At 38.1% G+C, this 23,010-nt stretch overlaps 1 protein-coding gene across 1 annotated transcript in view; it reads left to right on the top strand.

Moving 5' to 3' along the window:
• Positions 1 to 1,560: 1,560 nt before the first annotated feature.
• The window catches only part of SLC13A1 (solute carrier family 13 (sodium/sulfate symporter), member 1), a 21,805-nt gene continuing 355 nt past the window's right edge, over positions 1,561 to 23,010 (top strand). Inside the window, 14 exon segments of the mRNA XM_010151737.1 lie at positions 1,561 to 1,665; positions 3,481 to 3,609; positions 4,309 to 4,445; positions 8,398 to 8,585; positions 9,164 to 9,221; positions 9,313 to 9,379; positions 9,952 to 10,112; positions 13,995 to 14,114; positions 15,311 to 15,409; positions 15,499 to 15,600; positions 20,274 to 20,377; positions 21,108 to 21,217; positions 21,898 to 22,059; positions 22,954 to 23,010. The exon segment at positions 22,954 to 23,010 is cut by the window's right edge and continues 27 nt beyond it. Coding sequence (XP_010150039.1) covers positions 1,567 to 1,665; positions 3,481 to 3,609; positions 4,309 to 4,445; positions 8,398 to 8,585; positions 9,164 to 9,221; positions 9,313 to 9,379; positions 9,952 to 10,112; positions 13,995 to 14,114; positions 15,311 to 15,409; positions 15,499 to 15,600; positions 20,274 to 20,377; positions 21,108 to 21,217; positions 21,898 to 22,059; positions 22,954 to 23,010 — 1,593 coding nt within the window. The 5' untranslated portion in view covers positions 1,561 to 1,566.

Here is a 23,010-nt window from a genome sequence, read left to right as displayed (position 1 = left end):
CAGTTACATTAGAAATGCTGCTTTCCTAGTAAAACCGAAGTCTTACCTTCCTGAAACCAAAAATTTGCAACACTGGCAATCTAATCACTTGGTTTATCTATATCCCAACACACAGGATCTTACAATCAGTTATACGGATAGTAAACATCTATCTTATTACCTGGCCTTTGGATGGTTCTGATGATAGCTGAAAGACTCCCTCACTTCTCTCCTCATCCAATTTTCTGCTTCATGTAAGATGCTGAGCATGAAAAAGTGTGTTCTTTCTCCTTTTGAACTTCACCCACAGACAGTGTACAAGCCTCTGTCCTACCTTTTTCCTCTTCTTTATTTGATGCTATTCTGTTGTCTTACAGAGACTATACCAAGTTTTCTTTTATTGAAAACAGGAAAATTAAGGTTAAAGGATTTAAAAGCAAAACAAGGAATTCAGTCACCACTTCCCATTAGGAAGCAGGTGTTCAGCCATTGCCAGGAAAGCGGGGCTCCATCACATGTAATGGCTACCTGGGAAAACAAACTTCATCATTCTGAACATCCCCCCTTCCTTCTTCACTCAGCTTTATATGCTGAGCATGACAGCACATGGTATGGAATATCCCTTTGGTCAGCTGTCCCATCTGTGTCCTCTCCCAACCTTTTGTGCACCCCCAACCTACTCACTTGTGAGGTGGTGTGAGAAGCAGAAATAGGCCTTGATTCCGTGTAAGCACTGCTCAGCAATAACTAAAACATCCCTGTGTTATCCACATAGATTTCATCACAAATCCAAACCACAGCCCCATACTAACTACTGTGAAGAAAATCAGTTCTATCCCAGACAAAAGCAGCACACACTCTTGACATTCCTCAGAGCTAAATATGATTTACATAGAACCTCATATCCTGTTTCTGCATGAGGAGGGAAAATTAAAACTCCATGCCAGGTGAGACAGAAAACCCCCTATTTTTTCCATGTATTTCAAATTCTAGACAGATAGAATTAATAGAAAAACTGAGGGACTTCTGCAAGTTGTCTAGTCCAACCTTTTGCTCAAAGCAGAGCAAATTTTAGAGCTTGCTCAGGACCTTGTCCTATCAAGTTTTGAATATCACCACAGATGGAGATGAAAATGCAGAATTTTTAATTCTGTTCAGTAAAATTATCTTGCAAATGTTTTCAAACAATGATATAATTGGTTTTGTACATATATTCTATCTATATTAAATGCTTTGATTTCCTACTGAAACCAACAGTGACTGGGAGAACACCTAAAATGTTTGGTTATCTAGTTGTCTAAAACCTGCACTAATTACATAGGCTTGTTATGAGGAAGGGCAGGGGGAGAAAGTCATGAGGCCGACATCTAGGCTTGGTTTATGATGAACACTTATCTTATCAACCTACTGTTAATAAACTCACTAAAACAATAAAGAACAAGATTTAATTTTAACTTGGTTTACTGGCCTGCTTTAGCAATGGCTAAAGGTGATAGCTTGGAAAAATATTAATCAGAGTCAACTATTTAAAGTCAGACCTATTTTTTGACAGTTTCTGCAGGAAAGTTCATCTATCAGTCATCAGCCATGAAGATTCTCAGCTACCTCCTGGTTTACCGAAGGTTCCTGCTCATTGTCCTCACCCCACTGCTTTTACTTCCACTTCCACTTATCATCAAAACCAAAGTAAGTGGCCTGCTTTGAGAGGCACTTATTTTACACCTGTATGGCAAACCTGAGATTACCAGATCCTTTTAGGATCATGCAATGATTTGGGTTGGAGGGGACCTTGAATGATTTCCTGATGTATGCAGCATGAATTTATTTTTTCTGGTCAACTCACAGTATTTGCATAGAAATGTATAGAAGACAACAGCTTTAATATAAGGTTCTGTGCTGGTTGCATGGAGCTCTGAATTATATATTTGTTTTCTTGTTCAGGAAATGTTTTTCTCATTTAACTACATCTAGACTAATTAGAAAATCCTGTCTTTACTATTACATTTTGGCCACTTTTAAACAGCTCTGTATGATTGACAATGGACATGAATCGTAAGGAAGACAGTTGCAATTACCTTTTTTATTTGATGATGGATTTTGTGAAGTTCATCATATATTGTGTTGCCTGATAGCAAATGACTGGAATCAATGATCTGTGAAATTTCCTCTGGTTCTGAAATAGAGCGAAGGCTATGGCAGGACACCTTAGTTTTATTTTACTTGAAAGAAATTTTGCTGGCATTCAGTAACTCTTGTGACAACTCCAGGCTGATGAAATGGCTGTCTAAAATTGTATTAGTGATTCTATTTGGTACATCTCTGATGCTGGCAGAATGAAACAGAATTCCACCATGATGTTTCATCACATATGCATTATACGTGTCATGCATATCAATACATTAAAGTCCAATTCAGAAGTCCTTGCATTACAGTTAGATTATGGTTACAGAGCAACATACTTCACAATCTTTCACATCACAGTTTCAATATTTCACTTTCTTCTCTGAGCATGAAGTGTTTCTCAAACTCCTAAAGTGGTGGAACCTAGGTGAGATGAGCATTTGCGAGGTGATAAATGAATTGACACTATCAAATTGCTTCATACATTACACAAGCTTCTCCCCAAACATAAATGCTAGCCATAGCTGACTAACTTGGATTTAATATTGTTGGTCTCCAGTCAGAGGTTCCCAGCATCACTTCATTAAGCTATTCCTTTCCCAATTCAAACCATCTCTGCTGCTGTTGAGTAGTTTCATGCCCTAACCAGTGGCATTAAAAGATCTAAACCATTGTCCTCAAGAGCAGAAATATAAACTAAAACTACAGAAAAGAGGTTTCTAGAAGAAACTAGGCTCAATTCATCTCTTTATACTTGTCTGTGGCTGCATTTTATAGGCAGCACTAAAGTAAATTCTGAAAAAAACTCCTGTTTGTCAGGAGTTTAAATAAAAGACACTCACTAAAACTGCACGTCTTAAAAAAAAACCCGTACATTTCTTGTCAGTCTTGCACAATGCCTTTTAAATTAGATGATACCCTTGCCTTATTGATGCTGATGACAGGACTTCATTGTTTACAGGAGAGACAAAATTTGACCCATTATTGACTGTGACTACTCCTAGAGGTTTAAAGGTTTGCTTGCAGCTGCAGAATGTTTGTGATTTATGTTAATTAATGCTCTGAGAATGCACCAGAATGACCTGTATGAGTAATTGAGCTTGAACAAAGGTAGCTGACTTTTTTCCACCTTTCAAAAGTGGTAGAATTTAATTTTACTATCTCTTGGAAAAAAATATTTAAAATTATTTTACAGACTATGTTTCATATTTTAGCAGGATTATCAATAGCAGACAATAAGTACCCTAAATTCAGGTCCCTTAACTCATACTTGTTCCAGGAGGAGGGAAACTCTCTGCTGACAAAGATGGATATTTTACAATTGTGATTTTGATCCTGGATAATCCACTCATATTTTTGTTGGTGCCTTTTGTATTCTAGGAAGCAGAATGTGCATACACATTGTTTGTAGTTGCTATCTTTTGGCTCACAGAAGCTTTGCCACTGGCTGTTTCAGCTTTGCTGCCTGCCTTTATGTTCCCGTTGTTTGGTATAATGGAATCCAAAGAGGTAACCCTTTTTTTCTTCTCTATGATATTATGGATTTCAATGATAAAATCTCCAAATAAAGAACCGCATAATGTTGAAACCTGAGGGGCTAATCTATGGATTTGCTGAGTGCCAATCACAGCAGGTCTGCTTTAAGACTTGCTTACATACTTTGTCCTCAGGACTTGTTCATATTTCTTTAATATTTTTTTTTCTAGATTGTGATTCAGTTCTTAGATGCCAGTAGAGGGGAAAATGTTAGATAGATATAAAATATCCTTAATGTTACAGAAACGAGATGACACACTAAAGACCCCATGTGCAAAATGCTGAGTATACATCTTCCTGTCAAAGAGACACCACCACAGATGATTGTACTCTATGTCTGAAGTTGTTATTTTATCTGTTGGATATATAACTAAATTAATAAAATCAGCATTTCATTGATGATTTAGTTCATACATGAGGTGTCACTGATGATCTTACATTGTTCATATCATAAGCCTTATTTTTCAGTTTGTTTCAACACTACGTTCTCTAGTGCAGTTACTCTTGCATCATTTGTTTTAAATAAAATAAAGAGTTTCGATTATATTAACAGTCTGAATTTAAGCCAAAAACCTTCCTCAATACTTATTTCAATATGTACCTTTACAGATTTTTTTATTCATTAAACAGATAATATCAAAACCAATGTTTTTGGTTTTGTTTTTATTTCAGGTAGCTTCTGCTTATTTTAAAGACTTTCATCTACTGCTGATTGGAGTAATTTGTTTGGCAACATCAATAGAAAAATGGAATTTCCACAAAAGAGTGGCTTTAAGAATGGTGATGCTGGTGGGTGTCAACCCTGCATGGTATGTGCTAAACAATGTCTTGAAGGACAATAATACTTGTGGAAAGCTGTGTATTCCAGAAATAATTGTTTACTGCTTCAGAAATCCAGCCTTTCTTTTCTACTGAAAAAAAGTGGATATTTGAAATTATACGATTGATTTGTAGGTAACACTTTATTATTTTGCTGAAATCCTAATTGAAAGTTTGCTTCAGTGATCCTGTTCTTAATAAGGATCCTTCTGAACCAAAAACGTGATGAATTTGTGAATAATGTAAGGGTCCTTTTTATAATGGTGGTTTTACATTACATACCTGATACCTTCAACAGAAAATCTGTGCTATGCTTATTATTATTAATCTGTATTTCAATACTGTTTGCAAAATTCTGGACACTTCCCCAGAATACAAGAAGAGTTCAAAGACACAGTGAGTAAAAAAAGTCATAAAATTAAAGATGTGTTGGGGAAGGAAAAATATATTAAGGGCAATGTCTTTATTTGTTTTTGTCTTTGTCTACCTATGAAGAAAATATCAAAGGAATAGGAACTTCCCCAGATGGATGAGGTGATAAGGGCATGAAATCACACACTCTCCTTACTCACTATTAACATATATCTTATGAAGTGAAAATTCCTTTCTTTGCTTGCTTTACAAACTTGCAGAAAAGCTTTAGACATACAGAATCATCCTTCAGCACACCAATAAGGCAACAGAGAAGATCTGTAGAGGAAGTCTGGCTTCTCAGAATACATGATGTTTATGACTCCTTGTCAGGAAGCAGACAGTAACAGGAAATAAAAAGTCAGAAAAATAGAAACCTCAGGTCTAAAAAATGAGATGCTTCCTATGTGATCTAACTAATAACACCTCATAGAAATGCTGAATTATTTCTATTTCTCAGTGATTTGCCTGTCCTATTATTAAATATCACCTGTATTTTGTTCTTTCCTGCATCTTTTGATAGCTGGTATCTTTCTTTTTTGACATCCTTGTTCCACTGCCTCCCATTATCTTTAGCTATATTCTTGAGCTGTGCAGTTTTAGTTATTTCAGCTTTTCTGATCACTCCTAAATCCTCACCTTTTGGCTGAAATCTTGAAAGGGAGAACACAAGTGGATGGATAATGTGCTGTGCTAAGTTGAACACTGTGGGGGAACATGCTGTGGACACAGAAACCCACAGCCAGCTGGCAAGGTTACCTAGAGCAACCCCACAGACAGCTTTGTAACCCTGAGGAAGCAGTATCCCTCACAACTCTCAGCTCCATCACGTTTCCTGATCATGAAGGATGATAAGATTAGGATAAGATGATCTGTAAAGGATCTCTTGTGAAGGAAAGGATCCTCCCACTTCTCAGCATTTGCTGCTCATTACCTGTGCCCACTGAAAAGGGGTGTATCCTGGTGTCTGTGCATAACCCCCCTCTTCCCCTAGTAAGAGTCCCCAGACAGCCTGTGCACATTGGAGCCTCACCCTGCACAAGGTGGAGGTATCATTGTAAGAAGTTTCTGCATTAGAAGATGTGGGGGATGCAGCAGTGGAAGTAGAATAGGAGTCTTCTGGATGCTGCATTCTTCTGGAGAAACTGCCCTGTATCAGGAGCAGCATGGCCAACAGGACAAGGGCAGTGATTGTCCCCCTGTACTCAGCACTGGTGAGGCTGCACCTTAAGTCCTGTGTTCAGTGTTTGGCCCCTCACTACAAGAAAGACATTGAGGTGCTGGAGGGTGTCCAGAGAAGGGCAACGGAGCTGGGGAAGGGTCTGGAGCACAAGTGTTGTGAGGAGCGGCTGAGGGAACTTGGGGTGTTTAACCTGGAGAAGAGGAGGTTCAGGGAAGACCTTATTGCCCTCTACAGCTACCTGAAAGGAGGTTGTAGCGAGGTGGGTGTTGGTCTCTTCTCCCAAGTGACAAGTGACAGGACAAGAGGAAATGGACTCAGGTTGTGCTAGAAGAGTTTTAGGTAGGATATTAGGAAAAGTTTCTTCATCAAAAGGGTTGTCCGGCATTGGAACGGGCTGCCCAGGGAAGTGGTTGAGTTACCAACCTTGGAGGTATCTAAGATACATGTAGATGTGGTTCTTAGGGACATGGTTTAGTGGTGGGCTTGGAAATGCCAGGTTAATGATTGGACTTGATGATCTTAATGGTCTTTTCTAACCTAAATTGTTCCATGACTCTGTGAGTCCCTAAAGGCTTTTTGTCATTTGAGCTATGAGGTCTGGTCTGCAGACCCACAGGGAAAGGTGAATACATCTGTGCATCCTGCAAGGACTAGAGTGAGTAATAAAACATTGATCGTGCATTACATAGCAAGGAGTAACTTTACAGTTGTATGTAAATTAAGTTATCATCCAAAGCTCCATGTAGAATATTTTTAAAAACACCACAGTGAGAATAATGCAGAAAAAAATGTGGCTGAACAGATTAAGATATATTCTATTATCTTTTGATCAATTTTTGGAGTCACTCATTATTGTACACTACTGTACTACGTAGTCACCTGGCCATCAGTCCATAAAATTCTAGAAATTTATGATGAACCATTTTGAAACACGTTACTGAACGTCTTAATTTTCTTTGGTTTTATATCCTCGTGTAAGATGTACTTTTTTCCTACAATGTGAACATTCATATTCAGTGTGCTTAGCCTGACCAGTATTTTCTGCATAAAAATTGCTCCTGAAAAAACAATTGTTCCCCGACTTCCATCTGAGGGCTTAATCAAAAGTTGCATAAATTCAATGGGTTTTATACTACTGATGACAATTTGTGTTGAATCATGTCCTCCGCTTGAAGGTCTGCAGATCATTTCATCATTATGCAATTAAAAGTGCACAGAGAAAGGCAGTTGAGGAAGAAATCAAGTTTGAAATGTTGTTGTTATTAGCTGCAATGAAAAGCTGTGAGAGGCATTTTGAATGGTATTTTTATGTCATAAAATATTTCTTACAGTATTTTTCTATAAAATCTTGTCATTGTGTGCTGAGTAATCCTTACAGTTTTTTTGTGAAGCTTTTGATCAAGGCTAGACAGAGCGCTTTACAAATTGCACAAATGGCTTCTCAGAAAATGCTGTAACACCACAGTTCCTCCACTCAGTTGTTCTCTCACTGTGGTGATGCATAGCAGGCATTTAATGATGCTGCCAACACATAGGAAGTCAAGAGGACTATTCTCATTTACAGCTCCATGAAATGCATTAAAAATGACAATATGATTTGTATTCTAAAATTACCGTCCAAGTCCACCATATGTGACATGGAATATATGGGGTTTTTAGTGTAAAACTAGAGTGACTCTAGACACTGAGGCAATTCTGTGCATTGCATCAGTGCACTCAAGAAGTGCCCAGATGCAATTCCTATTTGTAGTAAATTTAACATAAGCCAAGCCCAGACTAAGATACTGTAATGACCTTCACTTTCCCGTTTAATATCAAATATGATGTTTATTGAAGCCCAAATAATCCCTACAGCTGTCTTGGGGCTCTGGTTAAGAAGTAAGTATCACTTACTAAATAGTTAATTTTTCTTCCTGTAACACCTAGACCACTATCTAGAGGAATTACAGACTATGTGATAAGGTTTTTACCTAGCTTGTACAATACAAAATTAATAGCATTAGCAATATAGCCATTTAACTTTCATCTGAACTTGTGACCTGCATGGTGTTCTTTCTTCAAAGATGATTCAAATTCAGTATCATTCTGTAAATAAACATTATTGTTCTATTTCAATTTATAACACATTTGATCCCTTAACTCTAAGATATGATAATTTCAGTGAGAAATGTCTTTGCTAAAGAGCATTTTAATTCATAAAATTTCTCACAGGTCAATTACAACCTTTTAAATTTTCAGTGTTTCCTGCATGCAGGCTTTCTGTTGAACAAGCTTTCCATTTATATTAAAATAGAGAGGTGATAGAAGGCATTGCTGCAGCAGCCAAAGACTTTTTTCTCCTGTTCCAGGCTTACTCTAGGCTTCATGGTTAGCTGTGCTTTCTTGTCCATGTGGCTCAGCAACACCTCTGCTGCCGCCATGGTGATGCCAATTGTAGAGGCTGTAGCTCAGCAGATCATCAGAGCTGAAACAGAAGCTGATGCGCTGGAGATGTCTTGCACTAACGGCTCCATCAACCTGGCGCTGGAGCTGGATGGTAGGCCTGCCGTGAAAATTTTCTCTTTGCCCACCCTCACTCTGCGGCGGGGTAAACACCACAGAAAATAAAGCTAAATGGCTAGGGAAGTACTAGCCATCATTACATGCTTCACTGTGAAACCTGTCTTGGATTACTAAGTATGAGGTCTCTAATGTTCACAAAGATTAATTAAAACTGAACAGATGCAGAATATGGCAGTTAGGAGAGAAGAGGCTGGCTTGTTCAGCCTAGTAAAATGAAGTTTGAAAAGAATTATGACTACAGGCTATAAGTACACTGGGGCTTAAATGTTAGCAAAAGAGCTCTTTAAACTCTAGGGTAATGCTGGGAGAACAAAAGAGTCTAAACTTGTTATGTACACAGTTGGACTGGGAATTAGAGATTTCTCATCATTAGAAGATTAAGACTTTGGTGTATAGGAGTTATAAAGGGGTAGGGCACAACTCAGCTGTTTTTAAGATTGGCACTTGTAGTCATGGGATAATGCAAAGTTGTTGCATAGGATGGGACTTGCTTATGGAGGCTTTCCAGTTTTGCTCCCTTAACTTATCTCTCTTTCCATCAATGCCTTACAGAAAATGTAGGAGAATGTGAAAACAGTGATTGGAAAGAGAAAGAAAAACAAGTTAATGGGTAATACTTATTTATTTACTAAACTCTGTTCTAAGAATTCACCTAAATAGAATATAACAGAATATTACAATACATACCTTTGTTTTTCCAGATATGACAACGATGTGGGTAGTATTGTGTGCACAATTGAAAAGGAAAACGAAAAAGAAAAGGAGCAGGTACTTAAGGTGTCTTTTATTATGCAGCTAACTTGTGTAACTTAATTTTTACTTAAATCTTACTTCTATGTAACACCTCACATGGCACAGTTCACAATTAAGGTAGTTTCATGTGAGTAAGATACATGTGTGTAGATATACATATACATACATTTTGCTTATGTAGTTATTTCATTAGTACTTTTACACTACCAGTGTATTTTATACAAGTTAAACAAACCTCACCAGCGAACAAGCTCTACATATCGGGTGTATATATATCCTAGATTCACAGAATGGTTTGGGTTGGAAGGAATCTTAAATATTATGTAGTTCCAGCCTCCCTGACATATATATTAGTCATTCCTGTGTAGACTGAGACAGCTCAGGCAAAGGACTTGAGGATTTGACTCTCCATTCTTTTCCTTTGAATGAGTAATTGTAGTACCACTGCAACAACAAACCAAACCATGCTGCATATGGCTATATTGCCAGCAAATTGTCTGGCTGTTCTAGGATATCCTTGAATCGTGTTTTTGTGCTTGATCGTAAGCTCTTCTTGTATATCAATCGGTTTATATTCTTTTAAGCAGAACCTACCACCTGCTGAAACAGGGAGAAAAAGCAGAGAGGACAAATACAATGGGATTTTCAAAGTGATGTGCTTATGTGTTGCTTATTCTGCTACCATTGGAGGGCTGACCACAATCACAGGAACATCGACTAATCTTATATTTGCTGAGCACTTCAATACGTAAGAGACTATATCAAATTATTTGTAGTCTTCTTAATCCAGAATCTTAACTGTTCTTTCTTGAGCTCTCACATGGCTCAATTAAAATGCATTAGAAACCAAATCCCTTTGATTTGATAGCATTTGACTCTATTACTTTATTTTATGTTATTTTCTGTTAATGATATAAAATGAAATTGCATAGTTGTATTTGCCTTACACTGAGAAAGGGATCACCCCACACACATAAAATGATCATTCTTTGGTTAAGTAGTACTTTACTCTTTGAATAGCAGCATGGAAAAGGATGGGCTTATCTGAGGAGGAAGACATTACTTAGCATGAATATGACAGACACTATCTTGCCTTAAAGGACAGTTACTGATTTCTAAGTACTACAAGAGCTAAATTCAGGTCTGCTTACCAAAGAGCATCAGGAGACTTTCAGGAGGCTATGCCTGGTGCATAGATGAAACGAGGAATTTAGGTCCATTAGCCAAAGAAAAGGCAAATAATTTCAAAGCAGTCTGAAACTCTGCATTCAACAGAACACTTTGTTTTGAGGTTATTAAAAACATTCTTTAGTATTCCTTTTCTTTTTTAAGTAGAACTACTTTGAAAAGAAAATCAGTGGATTTCATTCCAAAGCTTTTAAAAAAGCAATAGTTCTTGCTGAACTTTTTTTCTTCTGCAAACTACTTATTGCCAGAAATATTCCTACTCCAATTTTGAAGTAGAGCAAAATAAAACACAATCCTTTCATTACTCTCTGCCAACTATTCTGTATTGTAGATGGCAAAACGTTGAAAGACCAGTTATTGACAGATTTTCTTCCAACTTGTGTTACGGGAATGATGAAATTTGCCTTCTGCATGCTGCTAAAGGGAATTGAAGTGGTGCAGTCTGTGAACCAGCCTGTGCCAAGAGAAGGTCTGGTGCAGATAACAACAATGGAAACAGTATGGAGATTATCAGAGGGTGTGTTACTGGGGCCAAAGAACTACTCAGGGCAGACTGTGGCATTGTAAGTCCTTCAGACTTAAACTTTTAGACATGTAAGCTTTTCTGGTTCAAGCAGGCTTCACACTCAGGGGCCTAGGAGAACCCAAGCTTGATTACTAGGGGTAGGATCTGTTCTTTCTTATTTCCCTGCAGTTGTAGGAAACTTGAAAAAAACTGGCTTGCAGCTGGTTTTTTAGTTCGTCTTAGCTGTTAACAATCTCTTCTAGAATGCATAAGCAGACTGTTGTTCTCTCCCTGGGTCTTCACCCTCCGCTAGGAGCATGGGCCGTACCTAGAGCACTGCAGTTTTAAACCCCACCAGGGTTTTGTTTAATCTTTACACAACCACTGAGCCTAAACCTTAACTTAAGCTGAATCTGCCACCTAACTGTGCAAATATTTTTGTCTTTGTCTTGCTCCCCTTCTCCTTGAGGCCTCATCTGTATTTATGCCCTGTCTGAAGTGAGAATTGACCTGTTAGCATGACTTGGGCACATTTGCAGTCTACCTTCTGTGTGATAAGCATCAGAAGGGAGGATAATTCAGCCAAAGTGGTCTATATACAGCGTATTCCTCAGTTCCCCACTCTGTGACAAAACACTTAAAATGGCACTGCAAAATTTCATATTCATTGAATGTTCCCAATTTTAGTATTAAAAGAGCTGGAATTAGTGTTTATTGTTCTTTCATTTCCTCCATTTCATTTGTCATGTGGAGAGGAAACCAGTATATCTGTGTTAGCACTGGAGCCTGTGTGTTGCTGGGAATCCTTAGCCTGCTGTTGATTAAGGAGAAGCAATTAGGCTGTGTTCCACAGGACAGAAGTATTCCTGCCAGTGAAACCAGCTTCCTTACGGCTGACTTTTCAAGTCAGATTTGTTACTGACCTCTGAAGCTCAATCTATTAATTCTTTAATGGTATGCAAAGAAACATTACCATATAGAGTCTAGAATACAGACAACTCGGGGTGGGGGGGAGAAAAAAAAAAGAAACCCCAAACAAACAAAAACTATTGGCTAACACACCAAGAAGATGAGTAGTCAGCTAGTAGGCTAAGCATTAGTCTGCTCACCACTGCCCGTAAGATCTCCACAGGCCTTTACTGGCCAGGGAGGTATCTGTGAGGGTTCAGTGAGGATGAGATGGGTTGGTCCTCACTGCTCCCTGGAATAGATCCTTGGTGACACTGAGTCCCTTTCTTCTGACTCCATTTTTTTTCTTTTATCATTTTATCCCTTTCTATATTGGTGTTTTTCCTCTTGAGTTCTTCAGGCTCCTGCAGATCCCTGTGTCAGTTAACTCACATCTGCAGTTTTACCTATCTAATCTTACATAGCTCTGCTGTAGAGGCTTTCTCACGGCTCTTTCCCACACAAAACGGTTTCTTCAGCACTGCAACCCAAGGTTCACAGCTGGGCAGTAGCAGAGGAAGGCTGCGGGTCCCAGGAGCACAGGCAGCTGCACCCCAGGGTGAGGGAAAGTCTGTGGAGAGGTTAAAGAGAGAAAGGGTTACATGGCAACACTATGCCAGGGAGAAAACTGAGTTCTCTGCTTGAGGAAGAGTAAATCCTACAAGGAAACCTTTGGTCCTCCAGTCAGATTCCCTGACAGGTTACTCAATTTCCTGAATCCTATTCTGGTAACTTTGACCTTCTAACACGAAGAATCAAACTTTGCCAACATGACATTATTGTCAACGTAATAAATTTTATAAAAGTCATAAAAGGAATAATCTTATCTGGATTTGTTGTGTGAACCAAATTTGTTGGCAATTTTGTTTGCCTGAAAAGAGTTTATTGTTACTGGCACTGAATCACTATAAAATAGAGATTAATAACACCTATCATTTTCCAAAGGAAATAGATCTGGAAAACAAATAGTTCAGGGTATCCTGTTCATCCTTGCCTCAGACAAGACCTGTAGTAGATAATCCAACTACAACAGATAATTCAACCAGCACTACATAATAGATCATTTTAAAAATAATTTAAATTGATCATCTAGTCTACCTGACCTCTTCTGTTGGGACATTGTGATTTCCCTTCTATCTGATTTTTGCATCAAGGGAGATGGCTGGTCAAGAGACCAGACTTCTCACTTTTAGCATTAAAAGATTTCTCAGTAGAGCTGGAGCGGCTCAGGAAGAATAACTTCTTTTCATATAGTAAATTGAAAACCAGGATTAATTTACCTGGATTTGTGTGTTATCTATCTCATTCAATGGTAAATGCATTTTTTTAAGAAAATCAAAGCCCATTTCTCCTTTTCTTAAATGCACATGGCAAGGAGAGATCTGGTTGAATGGCCCACATCTGTAAACAGTAGATTAAGACAGCCTCAAAGAGACAAGGTGACTGGAGAGACAATCCACCTAACAAATTAATATTCCTGCTTTTCCTGAAAATTAGTTATAATAACTTCTTTTTCAGTTTTGAATCCCTTATGGAACCTTAAACAATACATGACTTAACGTTGTCTCCACTGTTACCTTCTAATTTACTTGGAGCATGTTCATTTGAGTGTATATTCTTGTGCTAAAATCTCCTCTCAAGGAACTGCTTTTCTTCAAGTTCCGTTTCTTTGTAGCCCTAATGTCCCTTAATGCTATGAGTGGCCATTCTTTGCCTCTTGAACTCAGGTTAGACACACCTAGAACAATGTCAGATCCCCAGGCCTGTTGCTGGTCCAGTACTCAAATAATTGGCACAACTATTTCCTGTAGTGATCATGATGACCAAGAAGGAGGCGGGAGGGTGAGGGAAGAGGCTACCAGAGGCCACCTCGTGCTGATTTCAGCTATCAGCTAGAAACACTGTCTTGAAGCAGGACTTTCTGGCACTTCTCACAAGTCTTCATTCTTTTGCAAAGCTCAACTGAACAGTGTTTTTACTTTCATCCAGACGTTACCCAGACTGTCAGTGCATCAATTTTGGATCCTGGTTTATCCTTTCTATCCCCATCACAGTTATTATTCTGACAGTCTCCTGGGTCTGGCTCCAGTGGCTTTTCCTCGGGTTTGAGTAAGTAAATGTTGTAATCAATAAAACTAAGGGTTGATGATGCAAGAGATACTTTGTACCAGGAGTAAATATTGCATCTATTTTTAACAGACTCATTAGGAAGATAATACAGCAGTGATTTTGCATCCTTCATTAGTATGGCTGAGTCTCTGGATGGGATAAGAATTTTCTGAAATAAGGATCCTTGACTACTCAGCCCAGTGTGAAAAGTCCATATCACAGATGATGATACCCTTTCCTTTAGAATATACAGACATCATCATTAAACAGTGCATGTGTGCAAGACAGAATACTGAATTTTTTTGTGTTTTGCTCTAAGACTGGTAGACTTAAAGATAGTTAGGATGTTGCCTGCTACTGGAGTCCGTGATTGGCTTGAATACTTGAGCAATATCCATGTTATAAACTAGATGATGATATTTGTAAATGTAAAGCAAAAACCTTCCACTTTTCCAAAATTTCTGTGTGGTGGTATCGTGGTTTTTTCCCCTTGGAGCTTCTGCTTTTAAGGTTTTGGAGAGGAAAATACTTTTTTGGGGGTTGATTCTTCAAAGCCTTGCACTCCATGAGTTCATTAACTTCCAAAGAGATAACTAGGACACCTGTCTTCCACAATTACATGGTTACTTACAATGCAAGAGACGAACAGTGAGACTGTCGGCTCTTAAGCAGACTTAAAATCACCCCTTACTTGCCAGTGTAAATGTGAACATTTATTGTTTCGTTTTACTTGTTTCAGTAGTGTTCTTTTTAACACTGTGTAAGAATCTAATCCAAGAATGAAAACCTAACTTGTAGCAAAATGTCTGCTGATCAGTATGCAGTCTACTCATGTGATACAAACTTTTCCATTACAAAACAAAGGAAAGCAAAGTCACAGATGACTTTCATTAAATAGCCAGGTTATGTATTTGATAGTGTCAATTAGTTCCCATGATTAAAATTTCATCCTTCCTGGGCAAATGAGCTAGTCAATAACAGGACCCTTTTTGTTGCTGTCTCTCTCAATCTCCCAGTGGGCTTTGTGCGTTAATTCCAATATGCTCAGTTTGGTGTGTGATAACTAAATGGGAGGTACTGTAATGTAAAGTGAAAATTTTACTTCTGCTAAGTGCTATTGTGAAAGGTTGGACTTTTTTTCTTTCTTCTGTGTACGCTGTTAATTCATCTTTCAATATTGTTGATTTACGTTCCAGTTTTAAAAACATGTTCAAGTGTGGCAAGAATAAAACAGCTAGAGAAGAGGCCTCAGCACGGATGATTCAGGAGGAATACAAGAAGCTAGGACCAATGAGGTATGTCAAACTGTAAATCTGCAAAGAAGAGCAAGTAAATTCAAGTGTGAATTCAGAAAAAAATATAACCCATTTTGTTTCTGCTATAGCTACCCAGAAATTGTTACACTTGTCCTATTCATTCTAATGACCGTGCTGTGGTTCACCAGAGAACCTGGCTTCATCCCAGGATGGTCTTCACTTTTCCCAAAGTAAGTAATCTTTTTGATACACCAGCAAGAACTGTACCATGTCTTAACTACATACCTTCTTTGCTTCTCAGTTAAAAATAAATAAATAAATAATGCTGTCAATACCTGAAAAATATTCCAGGCTGAAGTTGTTGAAAACATTTGTAGTGTTTACAGAATAGGTAAACTCCTAAACTCCATCAATTTCATAGATAGGTACATGCAATATCTGAAATGTGTAAAACCATTACAGGATAAAATGTTCTTCCTAAGCGGATTATGCCTAGGTTTTCAACTTGATACGGTGAGGGAGAATACATAATGGTTGATGTTGCAGTATCCTACTTCCTCATCAAATTTGCAATTTCAAGAATAAATCTTTGGTTAGATTTTTTTAATCTACTGCCCTTAGCCACTCTTGTATGCATACAGGCCAACATCCCCTACTTGGCAGCTCTAATTAATTATATAAATTCCTATCTGTTCATACATAACTCTCAACATCACAGTTCAACTAACCACCAAAAAGCCAGGAACAATTCAGAAACTATCACTTTTTTTTTTTTTTATTTCTGCTGCAGCTTTGTTATGCAGTCCCTTCCCTAGGATCACCTAGTCTTTTTTCCCTAAGAAATTAGTTGCTTTTGTAAGAACTTATTACACTGGGATGTCTCCTGTTCTTGTGCTGTAATTACTGAAATTTCAGATCTGTTCTTCTGTGATAAAGGTCTGAGTTTTTTTTCTGGACTACTGGGAAGTAGTTGCAGGATTGGAAGGAGCAGGACTCCATGCTGTTTAGGTCCTTCTGGATTTAACATATATTACTGGATGGGTCAAAGGTCAGTGCTGGGCTTGATGGTAATTTTCTATTTTGTTTTCCTGTGTCTCTGCCATAAATGACACATGAACATGCATCCATCATGTCTCGTGTCTTTAAATATATTCCCACCATTCATACACGCATGCACGTGCCTGTGCTCTGCCAAGAAGTATGGAAGGAGATATTACGAGAAGTAATTGTAGCCCCTTGAAGTTTTAAAGTGCAAATCAGAATTATTTTGTGTAAAAAATAGCATTTGAAGTGCGATAGAAACTAAGATTTTTATTATTATTATTATTTTTTCATTATCCAAAAAATTGCAAAAAACCCCATTTTTCCCCCCTCATAACAACAGCAGAGTGGATGGTCATTGTCTTAGATGAAACACTCTATTCTTGGAGGGCTCTTGGAGTGTTGACCTAATCAAGCAATCAGCCAGCTAAGCAATCAGGCTGGCTCTGCATCTTTTTGCTTCGTATTAACATATGCGATCATCAAGCACCATTTAATGAGATAGATCCAATACTGAAAAACAGACATTGTAAACAACCTTTCAAATTTGGTTCTTATAGCTCAAATGGATTATTTCAGTCCAGAAATCCCCATTTTCCTATTTGAAGTGGTCTTTTTACCACTGAGGATTTTGTTCACTGGCAGGCAAAAGCAGAATACTGTCATAATAAGCGCAGTTACAGGTTCTGCATGGGGATGTTACTTTGTGGATGCCCTCTAATGTTTTCCTTGGAAGAGAATGCAAGCACGTGTCATGTCACATTAGGATGAATCATATTATAATTTGGGTGAGGTAACCTGAAGAGAAACAAAACTTGCATTACTGCCTGGCAAAACCTTTAAGGGGAAAGAAAGCATTTCTTTCTCTTCAGATCTTGCCTATTTCTAGATAGTTTTAATTTATCAGTCAATTTCATTAATTGGCATAAAACCAGACAACTGGGATTTTTCTTTTCCAAGCAACAGAAAACTTCTCAGCCAAGATTTCATGAGTGGGTCAAGGAGCCAACACAGGTACAGCTGAGAGTAGTAGTGAGCCATCTTTAAAGAAAACAAAGCAGCAAACAGAAAAAACCACTCAAAACCCAAGAACTGTGGTTCTGTCAATGGTTACATTGCACTGATCACCATGATGTCCAAGAGGCTCCTGGCAGTGCATGAGCTGTGGCTTACATCTCATAGGCACGTGGTCACTAATGCCTCTGCATACAAAATTGTTCAGGGTTTTGGATTTAAATATACTAATAGGCATGTGCACAACTTCCCTGTTTATGTTACAGGAAACAACTGTAAGGAAATATTCTCTGCCCTTAAAAATCTAATTTCTGATAAGACTTCATTATCAGACACCTGATATTATTTTTTTGCAAAGGGCCTTACCGCACAGTCTCAAGCCAGTCTCAGGGAAGTTCTGTCACCTGCACAGATGAGCTATGTCTTTAGGAAAAGCTGCAGTGTCAGAGCTATAAGTAACCTCGAGACCCTCCATGGCCAGTGAGTGGGTCCTGTGAGGTGTGTTTCACACCACTCCCAGGGTCTTAAACCAGGCAGGACTGTTGGTTCATTTATTCTCACATGCTGAAGGTCAGAAGAACTGCATTGTTCTGTGCATTAAACCCAGTGCAGATTTATTTTATTAGAACATGAATTACCAGAGAACAGCCGTGCTTGGTTTCAGGCAGGCAAAGCAAAGGTTCCTCAGATTTTGGAATTTACCACTTTCCTTGATAGTCTATCCTGGTGGATAATCACTTCTGTTGTCAAAATAAGCAAGACGCTTGCTCCTTGTTTTCTGTCTGAATATATCTTCCAGCCATCTGGTTTTGTCTTTCCTTTCCAAATTAAAAACTTCTTTATGATAGGTGTTCTAAGAATATACATATCTGGTTTAATTATATCACATTATAAGCTTTGTTTTGGCAATCTAAGTAGTTTGGTCAAAGTTTTGCTTCAAGAAACAAACCCTCGCCACTCACCACCCATGTTCATGTTCTCAGCCTCTTGTGCGTATTCTCACAAGTTATTGAGTGCCCTTTTTAAAATACAGACATGGATGTTTTTTTGAAATCCCAGCAGAAATATTGGTATTTATTGATGATAACACCACATACACTTTTTAAGGGTTACTTTTTAATCTGCCTTTGTGCTGAATCCATACTGAGCAGAACTCATTTTTAAGCAGCATTATCAGATGCATTTCAAATATGTATTACCTTTCCCAGTTATTTTTTCTTAAGAAAATGCTGTAAAACTATTGAAGAGTAATCTTTTACTGTCCTGCCCTGAGCCCCTGTTCCCTTTCTCTGGAGTCAGACAGCAGGATGTTTTAATGAATGTTGTATAACATTACAGAGAGAAGCACAAGGTAAAAACACCTATTTCCTTCCTATCTGTTGACAGCACATTCCCTGCTACTGCAGTTTCCTTCCATGTCCTGGCCTGATTCCAGGCTGTAGGGTATTGGTTTCAATTAGAGAAGTTTCAACTTGGCCTTTGGCCAGGATTTATGAACCTCATAAGAAACAGAAAGTTCAACACTGGTCTGCAGCTGATTGCAGCTGATGTATGCAAGGTGGGCTTCCCTCACGCTTCCTCAGATGATTGCCTGCTTGTATTCTGGGGTTTTTTTTCTGCATAGTTTATTCCTTGCTTTACCCCTAATACAAGGCCACTATGCACTTTTGCCCACAGACCTGTTCTCTACAATGATCTCAGTTGGAGTCATTGTGAGATTTCCTTAATCAACAGCTTTTTTGCTTCCTTATGGGACAACCAGATTTGCAGTGTTACAAGCAGGTAGGTCTTGTATATGCGATTGTATTACTGGTTGGATAAATGGACTCTGAAAAATGTTTATGCCAAAATTCAATAATGATTGAGAAGCTTCTTTCTGGACTAATGCCATGTGTGTCTTCATAATAGTATGACTAATGGTAAGATGCTGTTTGTTGGGCTGGAAGAGCTGTGACTGTTCAGCCAGGAGAAGGGAAAGCTGCAGCGGCATCTTGTCAATGTTTAATGTACAAGTTCAGAAGGATATTGGACCAGTTTAAGAAACACTAGTGCAAGCAGTTCTCAGGTACCGGAAATGATGAGAATACCCATGGCCCTTGAGTCTATGACCCTAGTAGTGACAGCCACAGGAGGATGATGATAAAGCTCTGCTACCTTCTCTTAGCTACCAAACCATTGTCGTTTGTGGGTATGCACAGTGCTGTTAAGGACTGTTGGACTGAATCTATTACAGATCATATTACAGTTATTAAATTTATCATTGAACTGTGAAAATCAGAAGTTTAAGCATCAGCTGTTCCCAAACATTCCCCTCCTGCAGCTTATTTCTGTGCGACAAAATAACATACGCTTACTCACAATGCTTATTTATGAATTTAGAGGGCTTGCATCTAGTATTTCTGCAGATGTGGTGAATTGACCTTGGCAGTCACTCTCTCACTGTCCCTCCTCAGCAAGACAAAGGAGAAAAAAAGGTTAAGAAGCTCATGTCTCAAGATAAAGACAGGGAGACCACTTGCCAGTCACCATCACAGGCAAAACAGACTTGATTTGGGTAGAATTGATTTGATTTAATTGCAAATGAAAAATAGAATTGGATGGTGAGAAAAAAAGACAAAAAACTAAAACACCTTTCTTCCACCCCCTTTCTTCCCAGGCTCAACTTCACTTCTTCATTCCTGACTCCTCCAGCTTTTTCTGCTGCACCAAGCAGCGTGGAGGGTGGGGAATGGGATCTTGTGTTCATAATGGCTCCTTTCTGCTGCTCCATCCTCCTCCTCAGTCTGTTCTGCTGCTCCTTCTGGCTATATATATTTATGTGTATTTTTTCTTGCTAACTTCTCCTTAGGTATAAAGGCTATGCTACGGATTCAACAACTGCCTTAGTGATAGGCCTCCTGTTCTTTATTATTCCAGCAAAAACATTGTCTAGGACTTCAAATGGAGAAAACAGTTGAGTATATTTTGATGTGGATTTTATTACAATAAGGTATCTAAGATGCAACCACAAATCCAACTTGACCATATATATATATGGTTATATGGTTATATATAACCATATATATGTTCCTGCATATTTAAGGTACCCTATAAAATTCAACATGGTAAATGCATCCATTCTCATTTAATTTTTCCCATTCAAAATGGAATTTACCCTGATTAAAGTATACCTCTGATTAAAGTGTACCCTGATTTAAGTATACCTCTGGCTTGCCCTCTTACTGCATTCAGTTCTGCTGCTGAAATCAGTGAGATCTGGGGGTTCATGGAGAATGCAAGAGCAGAACCTAAATGAGTCTAACTGAAATAATATTCCTTCAGCAATCTGCCTGAATAGTGCAGTTTTCTTGAGTAAATTAAACTCATTGATACCCCATCGCTATCTTCCACACAGGGAATGAGGGGATAGGGGCCAATTCTACAGTGGTGGAAACCGTTCAGTTGTGTTGTTTTCAGGCTGGGACAGTTTGCACCAGCAAGGATCTGTCCAGGAAGTTCAAGCTGTTCATGTCAAAGACTTTCTTCATCCTAAAATGTTGAGATTTTACCTTTGAATATTTCCCAAGTCCTTCCTTAGAAAGATTATTTCATTATATTTTTTAATATGTTTTTATATGTTGGTGGGGATTTTGGTTTTGGTTTTGTTTTGGTTTGGGTTTTTTTTTAATTTTTTTTTCTCTAGCTGTTTTTGGTTACACTCCACTGATTACTTGGAAGGAATTTCAGTCATGCATGCCCTGGGAAATAGCTATTCTTGTTGGTGGCGGGTTTGCACTGGCAGACGGCTGTGAGGTAATGCAATTTATAGAAGATACTGAAAAATCAGCATGGCCCATATCAGGAGCAATTCAGACATACAGTGAATTCACACCTATTCTCCTGTTTCAGCAAGTTATTTTGTAGCAATATGGCAGATGGTAAATATGACGAATATTCAAGACATTCAGGAAACAGGATTACAAAAAAAAGGAGTTTGCTTTGTCTTCAAAGACTACACACAATGATGACTACTGTTTGTTATTTAATTTAAACCTGATGATGGTAGAAGTTGTGCAGATACGCCATTTCCAAAGCCTTAGGGTTAATGTCCCATGTCACTAAGGTACCTCCCAGATGGAGCTCTGCTGGCTGCTCCAGTATATTGAGTAGGTTTGGGCCCAAACTCTGTTTATGAAGCCTGATACATGCATATTATAACCTTCTGATTATGACTTCTCTAAATATCTCAGAGGTTCATATATAAATAAATGAAATACAGTTTACATGGGTCCCTACAGGACACCAGTGAATTAGAACATGTTTTTAAACATGTGTAGTAGGAATATGGAAAATACATCAGATTTCTTCTCCTTTACACAAATACTTCACAATTAACAGATTAGTAAATTCCTGTTGTATACCCCCCTTTTTTTTTTTTTTTAGTGGTTTGTAAAATGTAAAAATGTAATCATGTTTTCATATTCTTTATGCAGGTTTCAAAGCTTTCTGGTTGGGTAGCAAGTAAATTGACCCCTTTAGGATCATTACCCTTGTGGCTGGTTATCTTGATATCATGCCTTATTGTCACTTCAGTAACAGAAGTGGCCAGCAATCCAGCTACCATTACGATATTTTTGCCCATACTATCTCCTTTGGTGAGTATAACACAGGTTGGTTTCAATCATAATCTTCTCTGTCATCCGTGTAATAATACAGCTGATCATGCATTTTTTGCTGTGCTGTGTGGTGCATTGGATACTTGGTTGTTCTGGGATTTTCTTACAAGAGATGCTGAAAATTTAGTTAAAATAGGTAGAAGTTCAACACTCAAAAATCAACATTGTTATTCCTGTTTGTGAATAGTTGAAGCACTTAAAAAGTACAGCCTTCTCAGTGTTTCTTCAGAACCACATCTTCAGTGAATATGGCTAACACTGCAACTTTCAAGCTGTCACCAAAGAGAACAGAGGGCTAATAGATGTGCTTTGTATATAATTCTCTTTTCTTTTCTCCTTAGATAAATTGTGTCCTTTCTCTTCATCATCTTTATCAAAACACCCAGTCTCTTTCTTCTTCCTCAAAACTTACTGATCATCTTTTAGTCTGTAGATTTTCTGTTTGGCCAGCCCAGATGCATATTAATGCCCTTTCCCTTTCTTACAAAGAAACCTCAGTTCTCAATTCATTGAATAAATACCTCCTATGTATTATATAAAACTTCAACTTTGTCATGCAGTGTTTTGCTTTTAGTGCTTGTCCAGTGCCCACACTCTTTATAATAGTCTTATTTTATGGATTTAACTACAGTTAGAACACTTCAGACATGAATTTAAAGTTCAGCAGCTATTCTGTATTAGAATCACCTTTCGTTTTCTGAAGCATTCCCAGATATAATCTTAAAAATAAGTTCTCGGAAAAGGTTATTTCTCACTATTTAAACTGGCAGTTCTGTCACAGATCACTTGTGTTAATATAAGTTGCTTGTATTTATATATTTCATTTGGTAAATGTCTCCCTTGACAGCTGTTGTCTCTCTTATTTTATGATAGGCTGAAGCCATTCACGTGAACCCACTTTTCATTTTGATACCTGCTACTTTGTGTACT

The sequence above is a fragment of the Eurypyga helias genome, unplaced genomic scaffold (assembly GCF_000690775.1).
Source record: "Eurypyga helias isolate BGI_N326 unplaced genomic scaffold, ASM69077v1 scaffold3105, whole genome shotgun sequence".
Taxonomy (NCBI): Eukaryota; Metazoa; Chordata; class Aves; order Eurypygiformes; family Eurypygidae; genus Eurypyga; species Eurypyga helias.
This window is presented reverse-complemented; position numbering and strand designations above follow the sequence as displayed.